This window comes from Dermacentor albipictus, unplaced genomic scaffold (assembly GCF_038994185.2).
Source record: "Dermacentor albipictus isolate Rhodes 1998 colony unplaced genomic scaffold, USDA_Dalb.pri_finalv2 scaffold_16, whole genome shotgun sequence".
In the NCBI taxonomy this organism is placed as follows: domain Eukaryota; kingdom Metazoa; phylum Arthropoda; class Arachnida; order Ixodida; family Ixodidae; genus Dermacentor; species Dermacentor albipictus.
Window position 1 is genome coordinate 4002224 of NW_027225570.1, and position 18113 is coordinate 4020336.

Sequence of the window (18113 nt, forward strand, 5' to 3'; positions counted from 1 at the left end):
ATTGATCGCATTCCACATGTGATTTGAGTTTCCCATTATAGCAAAAAACTTCTTTGTGTGATATTCTTGTTTAGCGTGTTTAATATAAGAATTTAGTTTGTTACGCTAGAATTTCAAAGACCGATAGTTATCTTCGGTTCTGCTACTCAAAAATTTGGAAGAGCTTGTTTCATTTTATCCTGTTATAGAGGTCACGAGATATCCAAGGCTTTCGAGCTTTTCTGTTTTTTTTAACTTCTCAAGTGGAAAACATCTGCTGTATTATAACGCGAAGGTAGATATAAAAACATCGTAAGTAATGTTTACATCGGTTTCCGCAGTCACTTAGTCCCACCGATAACCAGATATAAATTCAACAAATTTCTTAACATTTTGTTCTGAATAATTTATTTTTAAGCTTTCAGGACATACTTTGGATGGATGTTTATGAGGTAGCAGACAGCATATAGGGAAGTGATCACTAAGATCGCAAATCAGGAATCCTGCTCTTACATATTCAGCAGAAAAACTCGTCATAGAAAAACAAAAATAACAGTGGACAGTTTGTCCGCTCCCCCTCCTTCTCTCTCTCATAGTCACTTGACGATAAAATCGCAAGGGTTGTGACCCAGCAGAACCGCGTGCATTTAAGGCAAGGCACATCAGTTCTGTTTGTTTGTCGGTGCCTGTCTCGCTATTTTTCTCACTCACCACCATGCCATGCGAGATCACTGTGGCATGACTAAAACCTAAGGCCTCTAAATGTGAACATACTCCATTGCATACTGCCCTCTCAGCAGGAATGGCATACGGGGCTTTGGAAATTATAATTCGGTGCGCTGTTATACTTTCGAAGGCCTTCAGTATCGTACGCACGTGCACTTGTAATCCAATGCCTCGTATCAGCCTGGGCACGTTCGAGCTGTCTGCAGCCCTTGTCCCCCGTCTGCCGCGGTGGCGCCGAGATAAACATTGGCGATAGATAAACAGGAACAAACGCTCTGAGGGCAACATGAGACGGGCCCGTATACGTAGCGGCGGGCGTCCAGTGGCCCCTCAGCGTGCGAGAGAAATGTGGTCCTCCGTCTGCTTCGTGCTTCTCCTGTGCGGCCTAGGCCTAGTTGCCGGCGACACGCCGGCCAATTGCACGTACGAGGAGACACGAGGATGGTGGACTTTCACCGAAGGCCCTCGCGACGGTGACAGAAGCATAGAGTGCGACAACTGGATGCCAGGTAAAGCGGCTTTCTATGTCACCACGCAACTCTGTAGACGGTTTGCAGACGCCGTTGCAGCCTGTAGCCCGAGAAACTTGCGATTGCTTGTGCTGCTATGCAAGAAAAAAAAAGAGACTGTTATCGAGAGAGCTAATTTTATCCTTTTAATTATAGGTAATGAGTCACAACCCTCCAACGCAAATATATGTGCAAATTTTCCTATAGCTTACGACAACGTTGATCTGTAAGGTTGTGATTACCTGTAGAGGAAAAGTGTTGAAAATTTCCTAGCGTCTGTTCTGTCACACTACGGCTGCCCGTCACTGTTTTCCTTGTCAGCGGGCTACCAGAAACTTTCCAGGTTTGTATTTGTAAATATCGTAATGCTTTGTCTAACAATAACGTGGAAGCGCAGCCAAGGCTACAGGCCTCTGCGCTCTCTTCAGAACCACATATAAGCGTAAAAACATGCTTCCGAATATAATCTCGTAGTACATGGCGCGTTTTTGTTCTATACGTGTGATATTGTCAGACAGCCTCATCTATAACCAATCTCCTTTCTTACTGCATCTCTTTAGGCCACTGAATTTAGGCCGTGTTCGATTCGGCAGCCTACTAGATGTGGACAAACGTTCGACAGTTTCTTTCGAAAGCTGAAGCATTCAGAGCAAGGTTCAGAATTACTGCTCCGCTGGGGGCTCCCTGACGACACACGACATCTTTGCGCGACGCCGTACGCGAGGCAAGCTTCTCTGCATCGAAGAAGGAGCGCCCCCACAACTCTCGCAACGCTGGCGTGCTGCCGAAGAGTGCCGCACGTTTGGTGGCTCCGGCACGGCCGCGGGACAGGAAAACAACAGTGGGAAGTCCGTACCCTCCTTCTTGTATCTCCCTCTCCACTTGACAGCCCGGAGAAAAAATACATTCAGAGCCACCACCGCGACTAATGATCGCTCCGTCACATTGTTTGTGTCAACACCTAGGACACACTTTTTTTCCACATCCTAGCCATAAGCATCTTCGCTTTAACAACGTGTTCACGATTAGCCTCCTGCCAGAAATTTACATCAGCAGCAAAGTAGAATAGACTTCGTTACTGCTATACTAATCCTTTGTGTGGCTGCACCGTGCATACCGCTCGCGTTTGCGTGAAGCGTCCAGGCACAGTCCGCTTGCCCATAAGATTACCCGAATGCAGGACACGCGAAACACTACTGTGCTAGTAATCCTCCGGGGTAAAGTATCCTGGCGCCGATAGGATACCGACAGTCCGATACGCTTCAGCCACTCCGCTTGTGTGCTGCCTACAAAGTGACAAGTGACACGATGTCGCAGCTTGACATATAAGAGACGTTTAGCGTGTCCGGTATTCGGGCAAGCGCGGGCGGTTTTCCGGTTTAGCGGGAGCGCCAACCTGAGCGGCCCGATTGGTGGCGCGAGCTGGTGGCGCAAAGCTCAAGCACACAAACACAGAGCTGATTACTATATTCTGCTTAGCTGCTGGCGTAAATTTTCGACAGTGGCGTAATCGTGTTCACAATTACGCCGCTGCCAAAACTTTGCACGGGTGGTGAAGCAGGATATGGTGAGTTACTGTAGCTTTAGCTATGCGTTTGTCTGGTTGAGCTCTACAACACCAGGCGGCTTCACCGCTCACGTTTACGCCCCGACCATCCGGTAATCCGCCCAAACCGCTCCCGTTTACCGGAATAGCGTACAAGCTAAAAGCACCGTTTGCAGCCCACAACCTTACAACTGCGAAACATGGTGCTCGCGAAAAGAAAGATCGAGGCCAACACCAAACACGCTGTTGAGGCCGGTATACGTCGAGCCCTTTTACGGCGACAAGTCTGCAATTTCCACTGCACGGCGTCGTTTTTCCGGCGTGCATTCGACGCCCGGAAAAACGCCCGCCGCTGCCGATCAGGGCCCGCCGGGTATTTGACGCGCCTCGTCGGACGCTACCGGAAGCGGCCAGTAGGGCAGCCAATCGTGGCTCACTGGCCTCCGTCACTTCCGTCTTCCTCGCCGGCACATGCGTCTCGCGCGCTTCTCTGTTCGCGGGATCGGCACTTTGCGTTAGCGACGTCGTCAACGTCGTCGCGACTTGAAAGGCAGCTCCCTTGGAATTTAACGACGAGCTTATCTGCGCCGTGCAGAAGCGTCCCATGTTGTGCTACAGTGGAAGGGTCGATTATCAAGATTATAAAGACAGAGGCACGTGTGCACGTCAATATTTTCCGATTGCGCACAGGGTGGCCATACCACCTACCTTTAGCGCAATCTTTCCGCTAAACAGGCACAAAATATCAGCACGAGGAGCAACCTGCTTTATGTTTACTGCAGGATGAAGGCCTCTCCATGTGATCTCCAATTATCCCTGTCCTGCGCCCACCGATTCCAACTATAGTTCTCGCGAATTTCCTAATTTCGTCGCTCCACCTAGTCTTCTGCCGTCCTCGATTGCGTTTCCTTTCTCTTGTTACCCTTTCTGTAACCCTAATGGTCCAACGGTTATCTAACCGGCGCGTTACGTGACCTGTCCAGCTCCATTTTTTTCCTCTGGATGTCAATTAGAATATCCTCTATACCCGTTTGCTCTCTGATCCAAACCGCTCTCTTTCTATCTCTTGACGTTATGCCTAGCAATCTTCATTATATTGCTCTTTGCGTGGTCCTTAACTTGATCTCAAGCTTCTTCTCCAAGTCTCTGCCCCATATGTCAGCACTGGTAAAATGCACTGATTGTACGCCTTCCTTTTCAACGATAATGGTAAGATTGAGGTCAGCAGCGGGCAATGTCTGCCGTATGCGATCCAACCCATTTTTATTCTACTGTGAATTTCCTTCTCATAATCAGGGTTCTATGTGAATAATAGACCTAGGGAAACGTACTCCATCACAAAAAAAATTAAATTATGGGGTTTTACGTGCCAAAACCACCTTCTGATTATGAGGCACGCCGTAGTGGAAGGCTCCGGAAATTTCGACCGCCTGGGGTTCTTTGACGTGCACCTAAATCTAAGTACACGGGTGTTTTCGCATTTCGCCCCCATCGAAATGCGGCCGCCGTGGCCGGGATTCGATCCCGCGACCTCGTGCTCAGCAGCTCAACACCATACTCCATCACAGACTCTAGAGGTCGACTGGCGATCCTGAACTCTTGTTTCTTTGGCCGACTATTTATCATTAACTTTTTCTTCTGCATTTTCTGCATCTTCAACCCCACTCTTACACTCTCTCTGTTAAGGTCCTCAATACAAGATGTACTGATGCATTATTGAAAGCAATTGAAGCAGTTTTAGACAAATCTTTAGGGTTTTCTTTTGTGTTTTGTTGTAAAGAAAGAGCAAATACCTATAAACTTTATTTGTGCATTTCATGTTGACTAAAACAGTTTTGTCTTCTCTGGCCGCACTTAGGCGGCATCGCCGCTTTTTCGCTCCATATGCTGAATTCATGACAGGCATGGCAGCTGCACGGACGACAGCATTCGCCGTGTTGACTCTGTGGATGTCGAGAGCTCACGTGCCTTGACAGCTATATTGCGACGTCAGCGCTTCAAAAATAAAGTGAGCGGTAACGTGCAGTAGCCATTGCAATGCACCTGCGATTTCGCGAATATGGGTTGGCTATCCAACATAGGCGCCTATTCAGCTTGCTGATTGGCTGAAGGAATATGCCATGGGGAGCGTCACTGGAAGCGCCGTTTCGTAAACGTCAATTTGACATCGCGTGACGTTGCCTGATGTTGCGCTGGGCCGCCATTGCAGAGATTTTCCGCCATAATTTGTGATGCAGCGAGCTGCGCGAATTATGCTAATGAGCAACCATATGCAATGGCGGTCGAGAGGAATGCGTATCACCACATTTGCCCCGTCGTTTGGCGCCACGAAAATCTTCTCTTCATAAGGCGTATTTGCATCGCTCTGCGGTGGTGTTGGCATTTGTGTTTCGGGCTATCATTTTTTTAAAGAACGCGTTTTAAAGAACGCGTTTTTGAACATAGCGAGCTTTTTGCAATGTTGTCCACTTTTCACTGCAGCGTTTGTATTCTAATTAAGATTAATGCTTTTTCGCAGAATCCCAAATTATGACAATGGTGTCTTTTTAATTTATAGAAAGGAATGTATAAAAGGAAGGCAGCGCCTTGAAGTTTCCAACGAACTGAACAGCGAACCAGCGAACTGAACAAGGGATGGCGGTGCCGGCGCTTACGTGGCGCTAGTGGATACCTCTGGCGCGCGCAACGCTATCGGCGATGTTCGGCCGTTTCTCAACCAGCCGAGTCAGGCTGAGTCACTTGCGTTTCGCGAGATAGGGATAACGTGGCCTAGAACGTGCGCTCATCACCACTGCTAGGTGGCGTATATTGTCTCAAGGTAGAAAACAAGCTCGTTGTTGTCAACGCTCGATGACTTATTCCGTTTCCCGGGTACACGCATCCTAGCTAATGAAGCAGACGACGGCTTCTACGCAGCAGACGACGGAAGTGAGAAGTGTTTTTGATTCAGTAATCGTAGGCTTTCAGCTAGCTGCTTCATTTTTTACTCAGGAGTACTGTATTGCTTTACGAAGAACGTTAGGTTCGGTGCCTTCATTTCAGTTTCTTAGGCAAAGGTCAGGTTTGCGTCCCGTTACGAAAGTAAAGCTTGGTCATCAACGCCATTTTGTATGCGTAGGGCCCACGTCACGCCTTGAAGGAAATGGCGGAATGTCCGGAATAGAGCCCCATGCATAGAGTGTACTGGAATGGGGAAGCGGGTCCTTCGGAGATCCCGGCTAGCAGCGAGAAGGAAGCAAAAAACGTTGAAATTTGCGGCGGCGCTGCAGTCGCCTTCTTGAAGCCCCTCCTTCTTCTTATGTTCCGGCGAATCCGGTGCCTTGGCGGCCCGGCGGAACCACGCCTGCCGACGCTGGTTACGGCGGCGCCGAGCTGTCGTCGGCTCGACACACCATCGTGCTTGTGCTTGTTTCGTCAATTTTTGTTCCTAATATGTGCAAAAAGAAAGAATACAATAAACTTACTGCTTTTCCATGAATTGAGGTTTCTCGCTTCCATCAAACGATGCCGTCTGCACGGTGTTTACGCGCGGAGACGGCCCTCCTAACCCCGCGACTTGGCAGAGTGTTCGAAGAATAAGAGGATGAGCACACCTCGGCGAAACAACTACTGTTTTGTAGTGTATTGCAAAACCATACACAGTAGATGGAAAGGTCAGGCCAAGCTCTCGCTCTTCGGAGTCTTTAAAGATGAAGACAGGCGACGCGTCAGCTCAATCTTCACCACACCGATCGGCCCTTTGGAAGTAACTGACTCCACATGTGAGCTGCACTTTGATGCAAAGTACATATTAAAGCATGATGTGCATATCATCGAAGGCCAGAAAGTATCTACACAGCGTGGAAAGCCGGCGCTTCGGTCTGATGCGGTATCCACAATCTTTTGATGTATTTTCCGGAGTATCTCTACGAGCATGCCACGCGAAAGAGAACGCCCTCATATGCAACAGATGAAGGCCAGTCATCAAAGAGAACGCTTCCGCTCTCAGTTGAACCGTCATTCAGATTGTAGGATTGTGACAACAGAAACCTGAGCGATCTCGAAGACATAGACAACCGATGACATGCTTCCTAATCCAAGCAAATATAAACAACGTGTTTTTGCTTTATTCACCCAGGGGATCAGGAAAACCAACTACATGTCAGGCGTACGACGCACGAAAGTACGGAAGAAAACGGCTATTCCGTAAATATTTTCAAAACACACAATTACCCTCCATATAAAAATGTGCTGTACGTAATGAGTGATGTGACCCACATTCTCCCAAGGGTCAAATTGCTGCCGTTATTAGGGCATCGGGGAAATTTTGTTGGCATTCAATATATGGCCTTGAGAAAGGCACAAAACAAAGGTCTACCCATCTTTATTTACCCCTAATTATGCCACCCAGTTCATTTATTTCTGTACCTCAGTCCACTGCAGCACATGACCCCCACTTCTTTGGAATATGAGCTCTGCATTTCGTTATATTATGACACAGTGAAGCACGCACATAAGGTTTAAAAAGGAAAGCAAACTGCAAACGCGATCCATCTGACTGCGTTGCTCCGGCTAATCCAGGCATGGTCATCCTCGAACGCAACCACAACGCTGCGCTCGACCGCAGCCATGCTTCTGTTCGGATCGCTCTGACGCTGCCGACCGGTGCCTCCGCGGCCTCCACTGCGCGCGGGTGCGTGGCGTCCAGAAGAAGGCGACGGTAGCGCCATCTGGATTTTCAATAAAAAATGCCTCAGCGCGGAGCATTCGTTGGACCCACTCTAGTACACTCTACCCATGTATCCCCAGCCAGCAGAAGTTGGCCGAGTTGGGCGTCACGCCGCCGCGGCGTTTTCTGTTGTACGAAATTCGTCGAGAAAAACGCTCCATGTATCTCGACCTTAACAAAAGCAGACGACACTTGCTGTGTACCACACTCTTGAGTGTAGTGATAAATGGTCCTTGTGCATTCTCTTTCTGTTACTTTCGTTCTATAGAAACCAATTAACATTCCAACTATTACGAACAATATTTGTTCACCATAAGGTTGGAAAAAAAGTGACCAACCCTTCCCCTACAGTAAAATCATGGTAAGCGAAGCTTGTCCTGCGTGCACCTGACCTTCGTCACGGTTAAGTAACCCACAGGTAACGGTGTCGGATTTCCTCGGCCACCCGTTCCCTCAGCTCAGAATCTTCTTTTCGTTGCTATGAGACTCTCTGGGCTCAGGCGGCTCTAACGACTGGATCGGCGCGCCCTTTGACGGGCGAGTTCTAACCACCTCTCGTCGAAGGCTGCCAGTTCCTCGGGGGAACGCACAACGCGTGGCTGTCCCATCCGTTATCTGAGAATGAATTAATGGAAACGGAGCCGGCGCAGTACGTGAAAAACCCTTTCCTCCCCTTTCCCTCCCCGGCGAAACCGAAACGGCTCTGATGGGTTGCGCCTTTGGCGTGAGCGCGAACCTATGCAGCTAAAATCCTTGCTAATGATTCACGCTCCGGCGCCGGCGCAGATGTCAACTCATCAAACCGCCCTTTCCCGCATCTGCCCTGCTCTGAGGGCAACTGGCTTTTTCGTGTGACCACAACGCCACCGAAACTTGTGAGCCAACACAAGCTTCGCTTGAAAAGCTTATGGATAACGCGCCCTGGGCAGCCAATCGGATACCTCGCCCTACTGCCATCAGATCGTCACCTGGCGTCACCTGGTCAGGGGCGGACGAAAACTCAGCCTAGTGGCGTGCTGCGATCGGTACCGATGTACATGTTTAAAACCTTATAATACATCGCACGCTCTACGTGGATCACTTAGATGTGTCAAATAATGAACAAAAGAGCATATCCTAACAACTCAGTACGTTAGTACAAGATCATGGAATGGACCCAGTCCAACTGGGTCCATTCCTTGAAATCCTTTCGCGGTCCCTTAAAGATTTCGCCTTAAAAATGTGCTGCCTGCAGCTGCCACGTGAGGCGAGCTGCAATGGAAGCGAATGCTAAAGCCATAGTTGCAGTCTCGGCCGATTGGCTGGGCCGAACGGCGCTAGCGCTCAGGGATGGGACACGTGGCCTTCCACGGGCGAGGGTGTTCCAAGCGTGCTCCTGATGCATTTTCTATGCCGATCCCAAACAGCAGTCCCCGACTGGTGGCGCCGTGGCAGATGACAGCGTTTGCGATGCACGCGGCAAACCGCACTTTTTTTTGCGGCCTGCCGCACTGCCGACCAACCGGCCGCACTGTGCGACCGGTTGGTCGCAAAGTCGCACCGTTGCAGCGATCGCTGCGATTTTCCGTCGAAATTGCGTGGAAGGCTATCGCGGAACCATTTCGCCGGTTTGTTTTGAAATATGGCGTCTCGCACAACAAGTGCAATGCCGGAGACGTGGATTGCCGAATGCGGTACGTATGGAAAGGGATAATAAAAAACTGGTCCTGCAGATTCCATTTTCCCGTTTCTATGCGTTTGTTGACACGCTACGCAGCAAATGAAGTGCATTTTAACGTTTGCTTCGTACGCCTTTGCAAGTTGTCAGTACTAGGAGGTGTTCCATCCCCACCAGATGACGAGGTCATCACAATTTTCTTTTGTTCGGTTGCATGCAAAAATCGCGCTTACCGAGCAGCTTGAATTATTTCAACCTCGGTAAGGGCAAATGACAAGACAGCAAAGTACCCGCAGTTTCAACCTTGTGCTGAACGCAGTACCGTTCAGTTGCATTTTCTTGTCGGTTTTCAAGCGTTTTCAAGCTCTGTCAAATTTGACAGAGCAAAAGTGTAGGCTATCGTAATGAATTTGCTACAATAGCATTAAATCCATGGCTTGAATAAATATTACATGCACGTTAAGTTGCACCTCTTCACTGGAGAATTTTCTTTTCTTGCACAGAAACCAATAAACATGAACTATGTCGCAGACTTTGCATCCTTACTGCATCTGTAACAACACTTGTTTTGAAAGGTAATTAACTCTACAGCTAGTATAATAATTAAATTACTTGCTTGCTATGTGGCACCGTGACAACGTACCCTCCTGCACAGGTCATGTAAAACTTGTGCTACAATGCGAAAAGCAGGCAAACCGCCGGTTCTTGGGGAGATAAAACAGTATAAAACGACACGCTGAAGAAAAGTGAATCAAAACTGTGCAGTGAAGTCAGCTAGTACAAGCAGTTCTTGCACGTTCACAGCTGATCAAGTGTGCAGAAGCATTTATGCCTTACAGGTTTCTAATAAGTTTGTGATCGCATATGTTAGTGTGTAAACCCGTATAATGATATCTGCTGTGATTACTCTTTATAAGTAATGAAATACCATGTTACTTGCAAGAACATATCACCCGAGGATTTTAGAACAAATTTCTGCATTTCAACTATACACAATACGTGGTTTATTCAATAAAGGACCACAAACTGGGCTATTTTGCGATGACAAACTTATTCCAAATTTTACTTACATGCAGGCAAGAAAAAAAATCTATAGACAAAAATATTGTTCCTCACTTTATTCACCTGCCACTGTGGCTATAGCATTTTGCTGCTAACACAAGGCGAGGGGTTGATTTGCCAGCCGTGGAAGTCGCATTTAGATGGGAGTTATAGGTAAAAAAAAAGCTCTTGGACTTAGATTTAGTTCATCACCTTTTATTGAACCCTGAAACTTCAACATACTATTGCATAGGAGGGCATGCTTATGCAACATCTAACACCAATAAAAAGCAAAGGGCAGAATTGTAAAGCAACCATCTTTCGTGATAATTCAAGTGAGTAAATATTCATTGCATCAAAACCCGCCGTGGTTGCTCAGTGGCTATGGTGTTGGGCTGCTGAGCACGAGGTCGCGGGATCGAATCCCGGCCACGGCGGCCGCATTTCGATGGGGGCGAAATGCGAAAACACCCGTGTGCTTAGATTTAGGTGCACGTTAAAGAACCCCAGGTGGTCAAAATTTCCGGAGTCCTCCACTACGGCGTGCCTCATAATCAGAAAGTGGTTTTGGCACGTAAAACCCCAAAAATTATTATTATCATTGCATCAATATGTATTGTTCAACAGCACTGCACAAATAAGCATAATCAGGTATAGCAAGTACTCTGTCAGGAAGCTGGTTCTACAGATCTATAGATGTCAAGGCATGAATGCTCATACTACGTCACACACATACCACAAAGAAAACCTTTTTCGAGAGTTGTCCCTTCTGGCAGATATGGGTGGGCCATAAGCAGCAGAAACATTATTGGAGGACATTGTGTAATACCGCTCATGAAAGAATGAAGAGAGTGAAGAGGCTTTTAACAGCAGTACCTCATGCTACTCTAATAAGAGGTAGGGTGAGGAAAAACATTTCTGGTACAGCACTCAAACAGTAACTATCTGAAAAACAGAAAATTCCAGGTGAGAGTTGGATGTACACTTGGCCCACTCACACCAACACAGGCATACTACAAGAAACACTACAGCCTATGGTGTATTACAGTCTATGGGAAAGCAATCTTATACAGAAATCAAGAATGATGCAACAAGCCCTCGACAACACTGCAGACTTTCTTGGCCAGTCTGGCCTCTCGCTTTCTGATAAGTCGGCTTACATCGACGTCGGAAAAAAGACTAGAATCAAGAACTACTCCAGATTGCACATTGTGCTCCCAATAGCTGGAGAAACATACCTGCAAGTCAACATCCACAAATCCTCAGCTAATGTAAGACCATGACAGCAGAGCCAGCATGTGGGTGAAAGAATTATGCCGTGCCTGGATGCAAATTCTGCACCTGGTGAAAAGAATAATCTTGAAATCATGGGGGCTGGACGAGTGGATACTGTGGAAAATCGCAGACGCTGTGCTTGTGTCCAAAGTATGGTACGGTATGAATTACCAACAGCACACAAAAACGACAACTCATTGAATACAGGCATCGGGTAACAGGTTTTTCAGGCTTTACCATGCTTGAAGACCTCTATGAGAAAGAGCAAACGAACAAGCACCTAGACAGAGTAGAGTTGGAGCCTGCAGCACAAATTCTTTGCCTCAAGAGCTCAGAACCTGTCCCAAGATACTGTGCCAGCTGGCATATGAGATGCAAGGACGACTACCCCTCCCTTTAGAAACAAGGTCGGGAGCACCTGAACTTGAAACACAACAGGCCCATACCGGTAAATATGGGAGCAAACAGTTAGGCCAGGAGACAATATGCAACTGCCAGACACAGAGAGGAGGTTGCTAATCATGAATATGCAAGCAAACATCAGGCACACACAGTACACTGATGTGACAATAGCAGTGTAACAGTAGTATGACACTACACAAAACTAAGCCCCATATAAGTGAGTACCATTCCAGGTCACCCTACACCTAGAAAAGCTGAACTGAAAGCAATCAAAGCAGCACCCTGCACAACACCCTGCATGGATTCACTAGAAACTGTCTGGGCCTGCACATCACACAAGATTGTTAGGAAAACCAGGCGATTGAGACGCGACTTGTTAGCACATGGCCAGAAATTAAATTACAGGGTACATAGCCATGCAGATATTCCAGTACACAAGCGGGCTTATAAGCCCGACATAATAAATGAGAACTGGAGGAGTTTGTGTGCATTCATTATTAACTAAAGTGCAACAGATAAACAGACAGGAACGAAGCGCTCTGTGTGTTCAATTCGTTCTTGTCCATCGTATTTCTGTTGCACTATAGTTAATGAATTCATAAGGCTGTACAGGAGAAGAATGATACCTCTGCCCAAGGGCCCAATTTCACGTCCAAATCCACACACACACACACACACACACACACACAAATGTTGCAAGAGTGCATAGCATGAACCAGTATCAACAGGATGAGGACTAACCTTCAACTGAGGTTCATTTATAAAAATGTGGCGAGTTATACAAATTACCAGAAAAAAAGACGATGGGCAAAACTAGAACAAGGTGAAAGCAGGAGCCAACGTTTCGACAAGTGCACTTGTCTTCTTCAAGGTTCACTTGTGGAAACGTTGGCTCCTACTTTCACCTTGTTTTCGTGTTGCTCATCGTCTTGAATTTCTATCTTCCGTCTTCCCTGTGTTTTCCCCAGAAAAAGGAAGACATCTTTGAAGGATAGATAAAAATTGGTGCTTGATGCAGCCAAACATAAATAAAAATGCTACAGAAAGAAAATACAGAAAAATTTTAAGTGCAGGAAAAAAATAATTACAATTGCCAATCCTGCATGCCAGCACCTTTCAAGAAACACTGTTGTTATTCGAGTAGATAGAATGACAGCTTGCTTATGCAAGCACATTTTTCCAGTTCTATGCCATTGGAAAAAAAAAGGAGTTTCCTGGAAGGTAGCCATATGCACACTTGGTGATCACAATGTTTTTTTCCCTGGACTTGTATATCTATATTTATTTTCTCCCTTTCCCGTTTTTATGATTGGGTTCATCAAGCACTAGTCTTTATCAGGTTTTATTGCTGTACTACTTTCTGGTAACCTTTATAGATCACTGCATTTTCACAATAATCCTTTTAATTAGAAGTTAGCATTCCCTGTTCTTACTGCTTCACACTATACATTCATGCTACATTGGCCAAATAAAATATTTTATAAGGTACACAGAAGCATCACAAGGACCATTAAAGTGACTTGTTGCAGTCTAAAAAAATAATTAGAAGCCTGGCTGCAAAGGGCACCAGAGAACACATAGGACGAACAAAAAAACCGAGATGATCTAATAACCAAAAGTTTCATTTACACACCGAGTAAATGCTTGCTGACAACCAATAGACCGAACATACACAAAAAGGAGAAGCAAAAAAAAAATTATGTGCGTTTCCTGACAGCAAATGCATCCATATCTAACGGAGGCCGTGCTGTCAAGAATCTCCCAGCATTTTTAGATCTACAGCTTCTATAATTTCTCTAGGCACCCGATCAGCACACAATGCTAGCTTCTTCCTCTACAATGCACGCTGAAATGTGGAGATGCAAATACACTGGGAGAATCTTGTCAGCATGGCCTCTGTTACACTTTCAGAGATGGATGCGTTTTCTGTTGGGATCTGTATGAACACACATCAGTTTTTGCTTCTGCTTTTCGTGTAATTTCGATTTATTGCTTGTCGACCAGCATTTACTCGGTATGTTCAATAAACTTTCACTTGTTAGTCTCTAGCAGGTCTCGTGGTCTAGTGGTCTCTAGCAGAAAGGTGTTCATTCTTTTTACAGTGAAGCTGTATATGCCTAGGCAAAACACTCATGGTCCGATCCCAAAAAGCTTAGTGCAGGGGTATGAGCCATTCTTTAAGGGGGTGTGAGCCATTGCATTCGTCTTGCATGATGGATAGAGAAATTTCTTGTTGGGTAGACATAGAAATGCTTATCCATTTCAACCATACATTTATCTACGTATTATTGCAGGGAAGGGTCAGAGAGGGAGACGGGGTTAAGACAAGATCATGATGTCATTATTACCTCACAGCAAATGTGTGCTGGGCCATTGGCTAGACCGACAGTGACATTGTTTCTCTCTAGCAGCAGAGCGCGCATGTAGCAGTCTCGCTCCGACTTCCCAATAGGTTCAAAAATGTGTCCCTGTATTTAATTAAATGAAATGTGCAGCCCCGGTGTATCACTTGGTAACTACAGTGCATAACTGAGCCATAACCATTATGATTAACGCATTACAAAACACAAATGCGTAACATAATTCAGAAAGTCTTTGATGGACCCGCTGGATTAATGCAATGAACCACTCATTGCACTTTCCATGATGGTGATCTAGTGAAGTGCGATGTGTGGCGTTCCAAATAAACAATGTGATAAACCCTAGCCAAACGTGTGCATAACCTCATTAAGAAATACAGACATAACGAATAATATAGAAAGACTTGAATAAACCATTGGAATTAATCCAGTGATAAACGCCGGGACCGCACATTTGAGCTTCGCTGGTTTATCGTCTGTACAAGGTGCATGGGCAGTAATTTTTTTTCTGTTATTGTTTGTTAAGTATTGTATAATCTTGTGCCAGTAAAACACGTTGGGCTAGTTGGTGCAATGTATTGGTACTGCTTTTATTGCTGGTGTTTTTCTTAATGTTGTGCCCTTCTTCCTTTTGTAACAACTTTTTTATTCCCCCTTTCATACTACTTCCACCTTGCTGCCTGCGAGGTATATAAATAAATAAGTACACAAGCACGTCATTCATTCATCTACATACACCTCGCACCATTCCTTGCTCAACATACGTCACTGTGTTGATGTCTCGCAGCGTGCATCTACATTAACTGCCGTTTGCGTTTTGGTATGGTTTGTGAACAGTGTAATACATAAAGGTTACATGACATTAAGGTTGTGACCTATGCAGTGCATAAGCAAACCTTGCAAAAGATGACATGTTGAATTGTTGAAAATAAGACAAATTGTATATATCGCAGTTACCTTAACAGCATTTAATTGACCACTTGACAAAAACTTCACATAGATTCCAACGCGTTCACTGAATCTGCCGTTTTTTTGCTTATTAATGTAGTCGTTACTCCATTGCCACATTGCAGATTTGAAGACAAAGTTAAACAAATTTGTTTGTTGCAATATAACAATATGTGTAGATCACTGCGATTGTACACCAGAACTTGATACAAACATGCACACTATGGGATGCAGACAAATGCTCAGGACAAACTCCAGAATGTTTGCATCCTGATACTTGTGAAAGTGAACAGCTTCATTCCATGGCTGTCAATGAGAGGGAGACAGAAAGTTAACTGTGTTCGTGCAACAAAAACGCATTGATAAGCTTAGACATATAGTCATTGCTTAACACTTTCGAAATGAATAATTATATCTTGCTATCGACATTGAAGCAGCCTTTCGACAGCAAGAAAAGGAATGTTTTTCCACCTCTGAACATTGAATTGCAGAAAATGCAAGCAGGCATAAAATTCTGCCAATATAATCTGTTTAGGAATACCAAATTGGAACAAAAATTGAGACTTTCATTTGTGCTTTCTCTGGCTGAGCAATCTAGTTTGAAATGACTCCCATAAGCATGTCGTAACAATGTTGATCTAATACAGGTTAAATGCATGACTAGCTTAAGAAATCTGGATGATTGCTATAAACTACAGTGAAGAAACTATAATATCTAATAACATTATTAATATAATATTAATACTTATTTCCACAAAACAGGCTAACCGTGAGAGGCGTGCGAGGCTGAGCAGAAAGCTCAAAGATTCTACGGCAAGTGCGCCTGCCGTAGGCCTACGATCCTGCATTGTGGATAGCGGGTATTGATATGGTCTTCTTGTTAGAAGTTCTGAGTATACTACCAGCGCGAGACACAACACCACAAAAAGGAAGAGAAGCGTGTCTTTTCCAATGCTATCTTACAACGTACAGGTTTCTACAAAAGTGACGGTAACTGCCCCTTCCCCCTATTAGCGCCGAGAACGAACTAGAGGGGCGCTGCAAGCGCCACTCGCATGACGTCCCGGCACGGACTCGCGCCTATCGTCTGCTGCTGTTCTAGCGGTGTCCTGGCGCCTTCTGCACTGTTTTCGTTTCTTCGCTCTCGTTCCATTTGCTTGTATACGTATGGCGGTCGTCCCAAATATATCTTAGAACGCATATTTTAGGACGCATATATTTTAGGATGAATTATATTTTCATCATCATCATCATCATCAGCCTGGTTACGCCCACTGCAGGGCAAAGGCCTCTCCCATATTTCTCCAACAACCCCGGTCATGTACTAATTGTGGCCATGCCGCCCCTGCAAACTTCTTAATCTCATACGCCCACCTAACTTTCTTCCGCCCCCTGTTACGCTTCCCTTCCCTTGGAATCCAGTCCATGACCCTTAATGACCAGCGCTTATCTTCCCTCCTCATTACATGTCCTGCCCATGCCCATTTCTTTTTCTTGATTTCAACTAAGATGTCATTAACTCGCGTTTGTTCCCTCACCCAATCTGCTCTTTTCTTATCCCTTAACGTTACACCTATCATTCTTCTTTCCATAGCTCGTTGCGTCGTCCTCAATTTGAGTAGAACCCTTTTCGTAAGCCTCCAGGTTTCTGCTCCGTAGGTGAGTACTGGTAAGACACAGCTATTATACACTTTTCTCTTGAGGGATAATGGCAACCTGCTGTTCATGATCTGAGAATGCCGGCCAAACGCACCCCAGCCCATTCTTATTCTTCTGATTATTTCCGCCTGATGATCCGGATCCGCAGTCACTACCTGCCCTAAGTAGATGTATTCCCTTACGACTTCCAGTGCCTCGCTGCCTATTGTAAATTGCTGTTCTCTTCTGAGACTGTTAAACACTACTTTAGTTTCCTGTAGATTAATTTTTAGACCCACTCTTCTGCTTTTTCTCTCCAGGTCAGTGAGCATGCATTGCAGTTGGTCCCCAAAGTTACTAAGCAAGGCAATATCATCAGCGAATCGCAAGTTACTAAGGTATGGTCGTGAATAATGGTATGTATAGGGGCGCGAAATGCGTCCGCTATAGACAGACGCGCGCAGAGAGAAGAGAACGAACTTTGAGAGCGACCGGCGAGCATCCGAGCGGCGGTTAAACTGAAACTTTATTGTACGTGCCTTCCACGCCGAGGAGGCCGGCGCCGCGAACGTAAACATCCGCTCGTTGTGCAGACGCTCACGGCGGCGGCGGCGGAATCGGATCCACTACAGTATGGTATGGTAAGGTCGTGAATAATCGTCGTAATTACTCCGACCAATCTGCTTTGCCGGTAGCCATTTCAAACTTACACCTACTCTTGATTAGGAAAGATTTTTCTTAAGCCTACGGATTGTGGGGTTCATTTGGGAACAGCTCATATCAAAGGCCACAGCTGCCAGGCCACAAGTGCGTACCCTGATGTAAGCGATGCATGGTGTGCACAGAGATTTTCACTGAATGCCGTGCGGGCCCTTTCTTCGAGGGGGTGATGGGTAGGGATCAGGTCAACGTGTCTGACGGGCAGCCTCATTTTAACGCGATAGCGTTAAGGAGCTCGTGTCGCAGAAAAGCCGGTGTCGTCGGCGTCGGGTGTCGGCGTCGGCGGCGTTGACCGTGAGCGATAAATCACGGCAGGCGCTTCATAAATAAAAAGCAACTTCCAAGATTGGCCCGGTGGGAATCGAACCCAGGTCTCCGGAGTGTGAGACGGAGACGCTACCACTCAGCCACGAGTTCGATGCTTCCAAGCGGTGCAAACGCGCCTCTAGTGAATGCGGTGTTGCCTTCGAAACGAGCCGTGGAAAGTTATACTGCGGTGTATATCGGTAATTATGAACATGTAACGTACAGAAGTCACAATTACACGAGTTGCGAAGTGCGTTTCCGCTGCATTTCTTCTGCGCTTTCCGCACACGCAGAGCCA

The 18113-nt window shown here is 46.1% G+C and overlaps 1 protein-coding gene across 1 annotated transcript in view; it reads left to right on the forward strand.

Moving 5' to 3' along the window:
- The first annotated feature begins 986 nt into the window (after positions 1-986).
- The window catches only part of LOC135920497 (dipeptidyl peptidase 1-like), a 102675-nt gene continuing 85548 nt past the window's right edge, over positions 987-18113 (forward strand). The window contains exon 1 of the mRNA XM_065454766.2: positions 987-1214. Coding sequence (XP_065310838.1) covers positions 992-1214 — 223 coding nt within the window. The 5' untranslated portion in view covers positions 987-991. The remainder of the gene's footprint in view (positions 1215-18113) is intronic.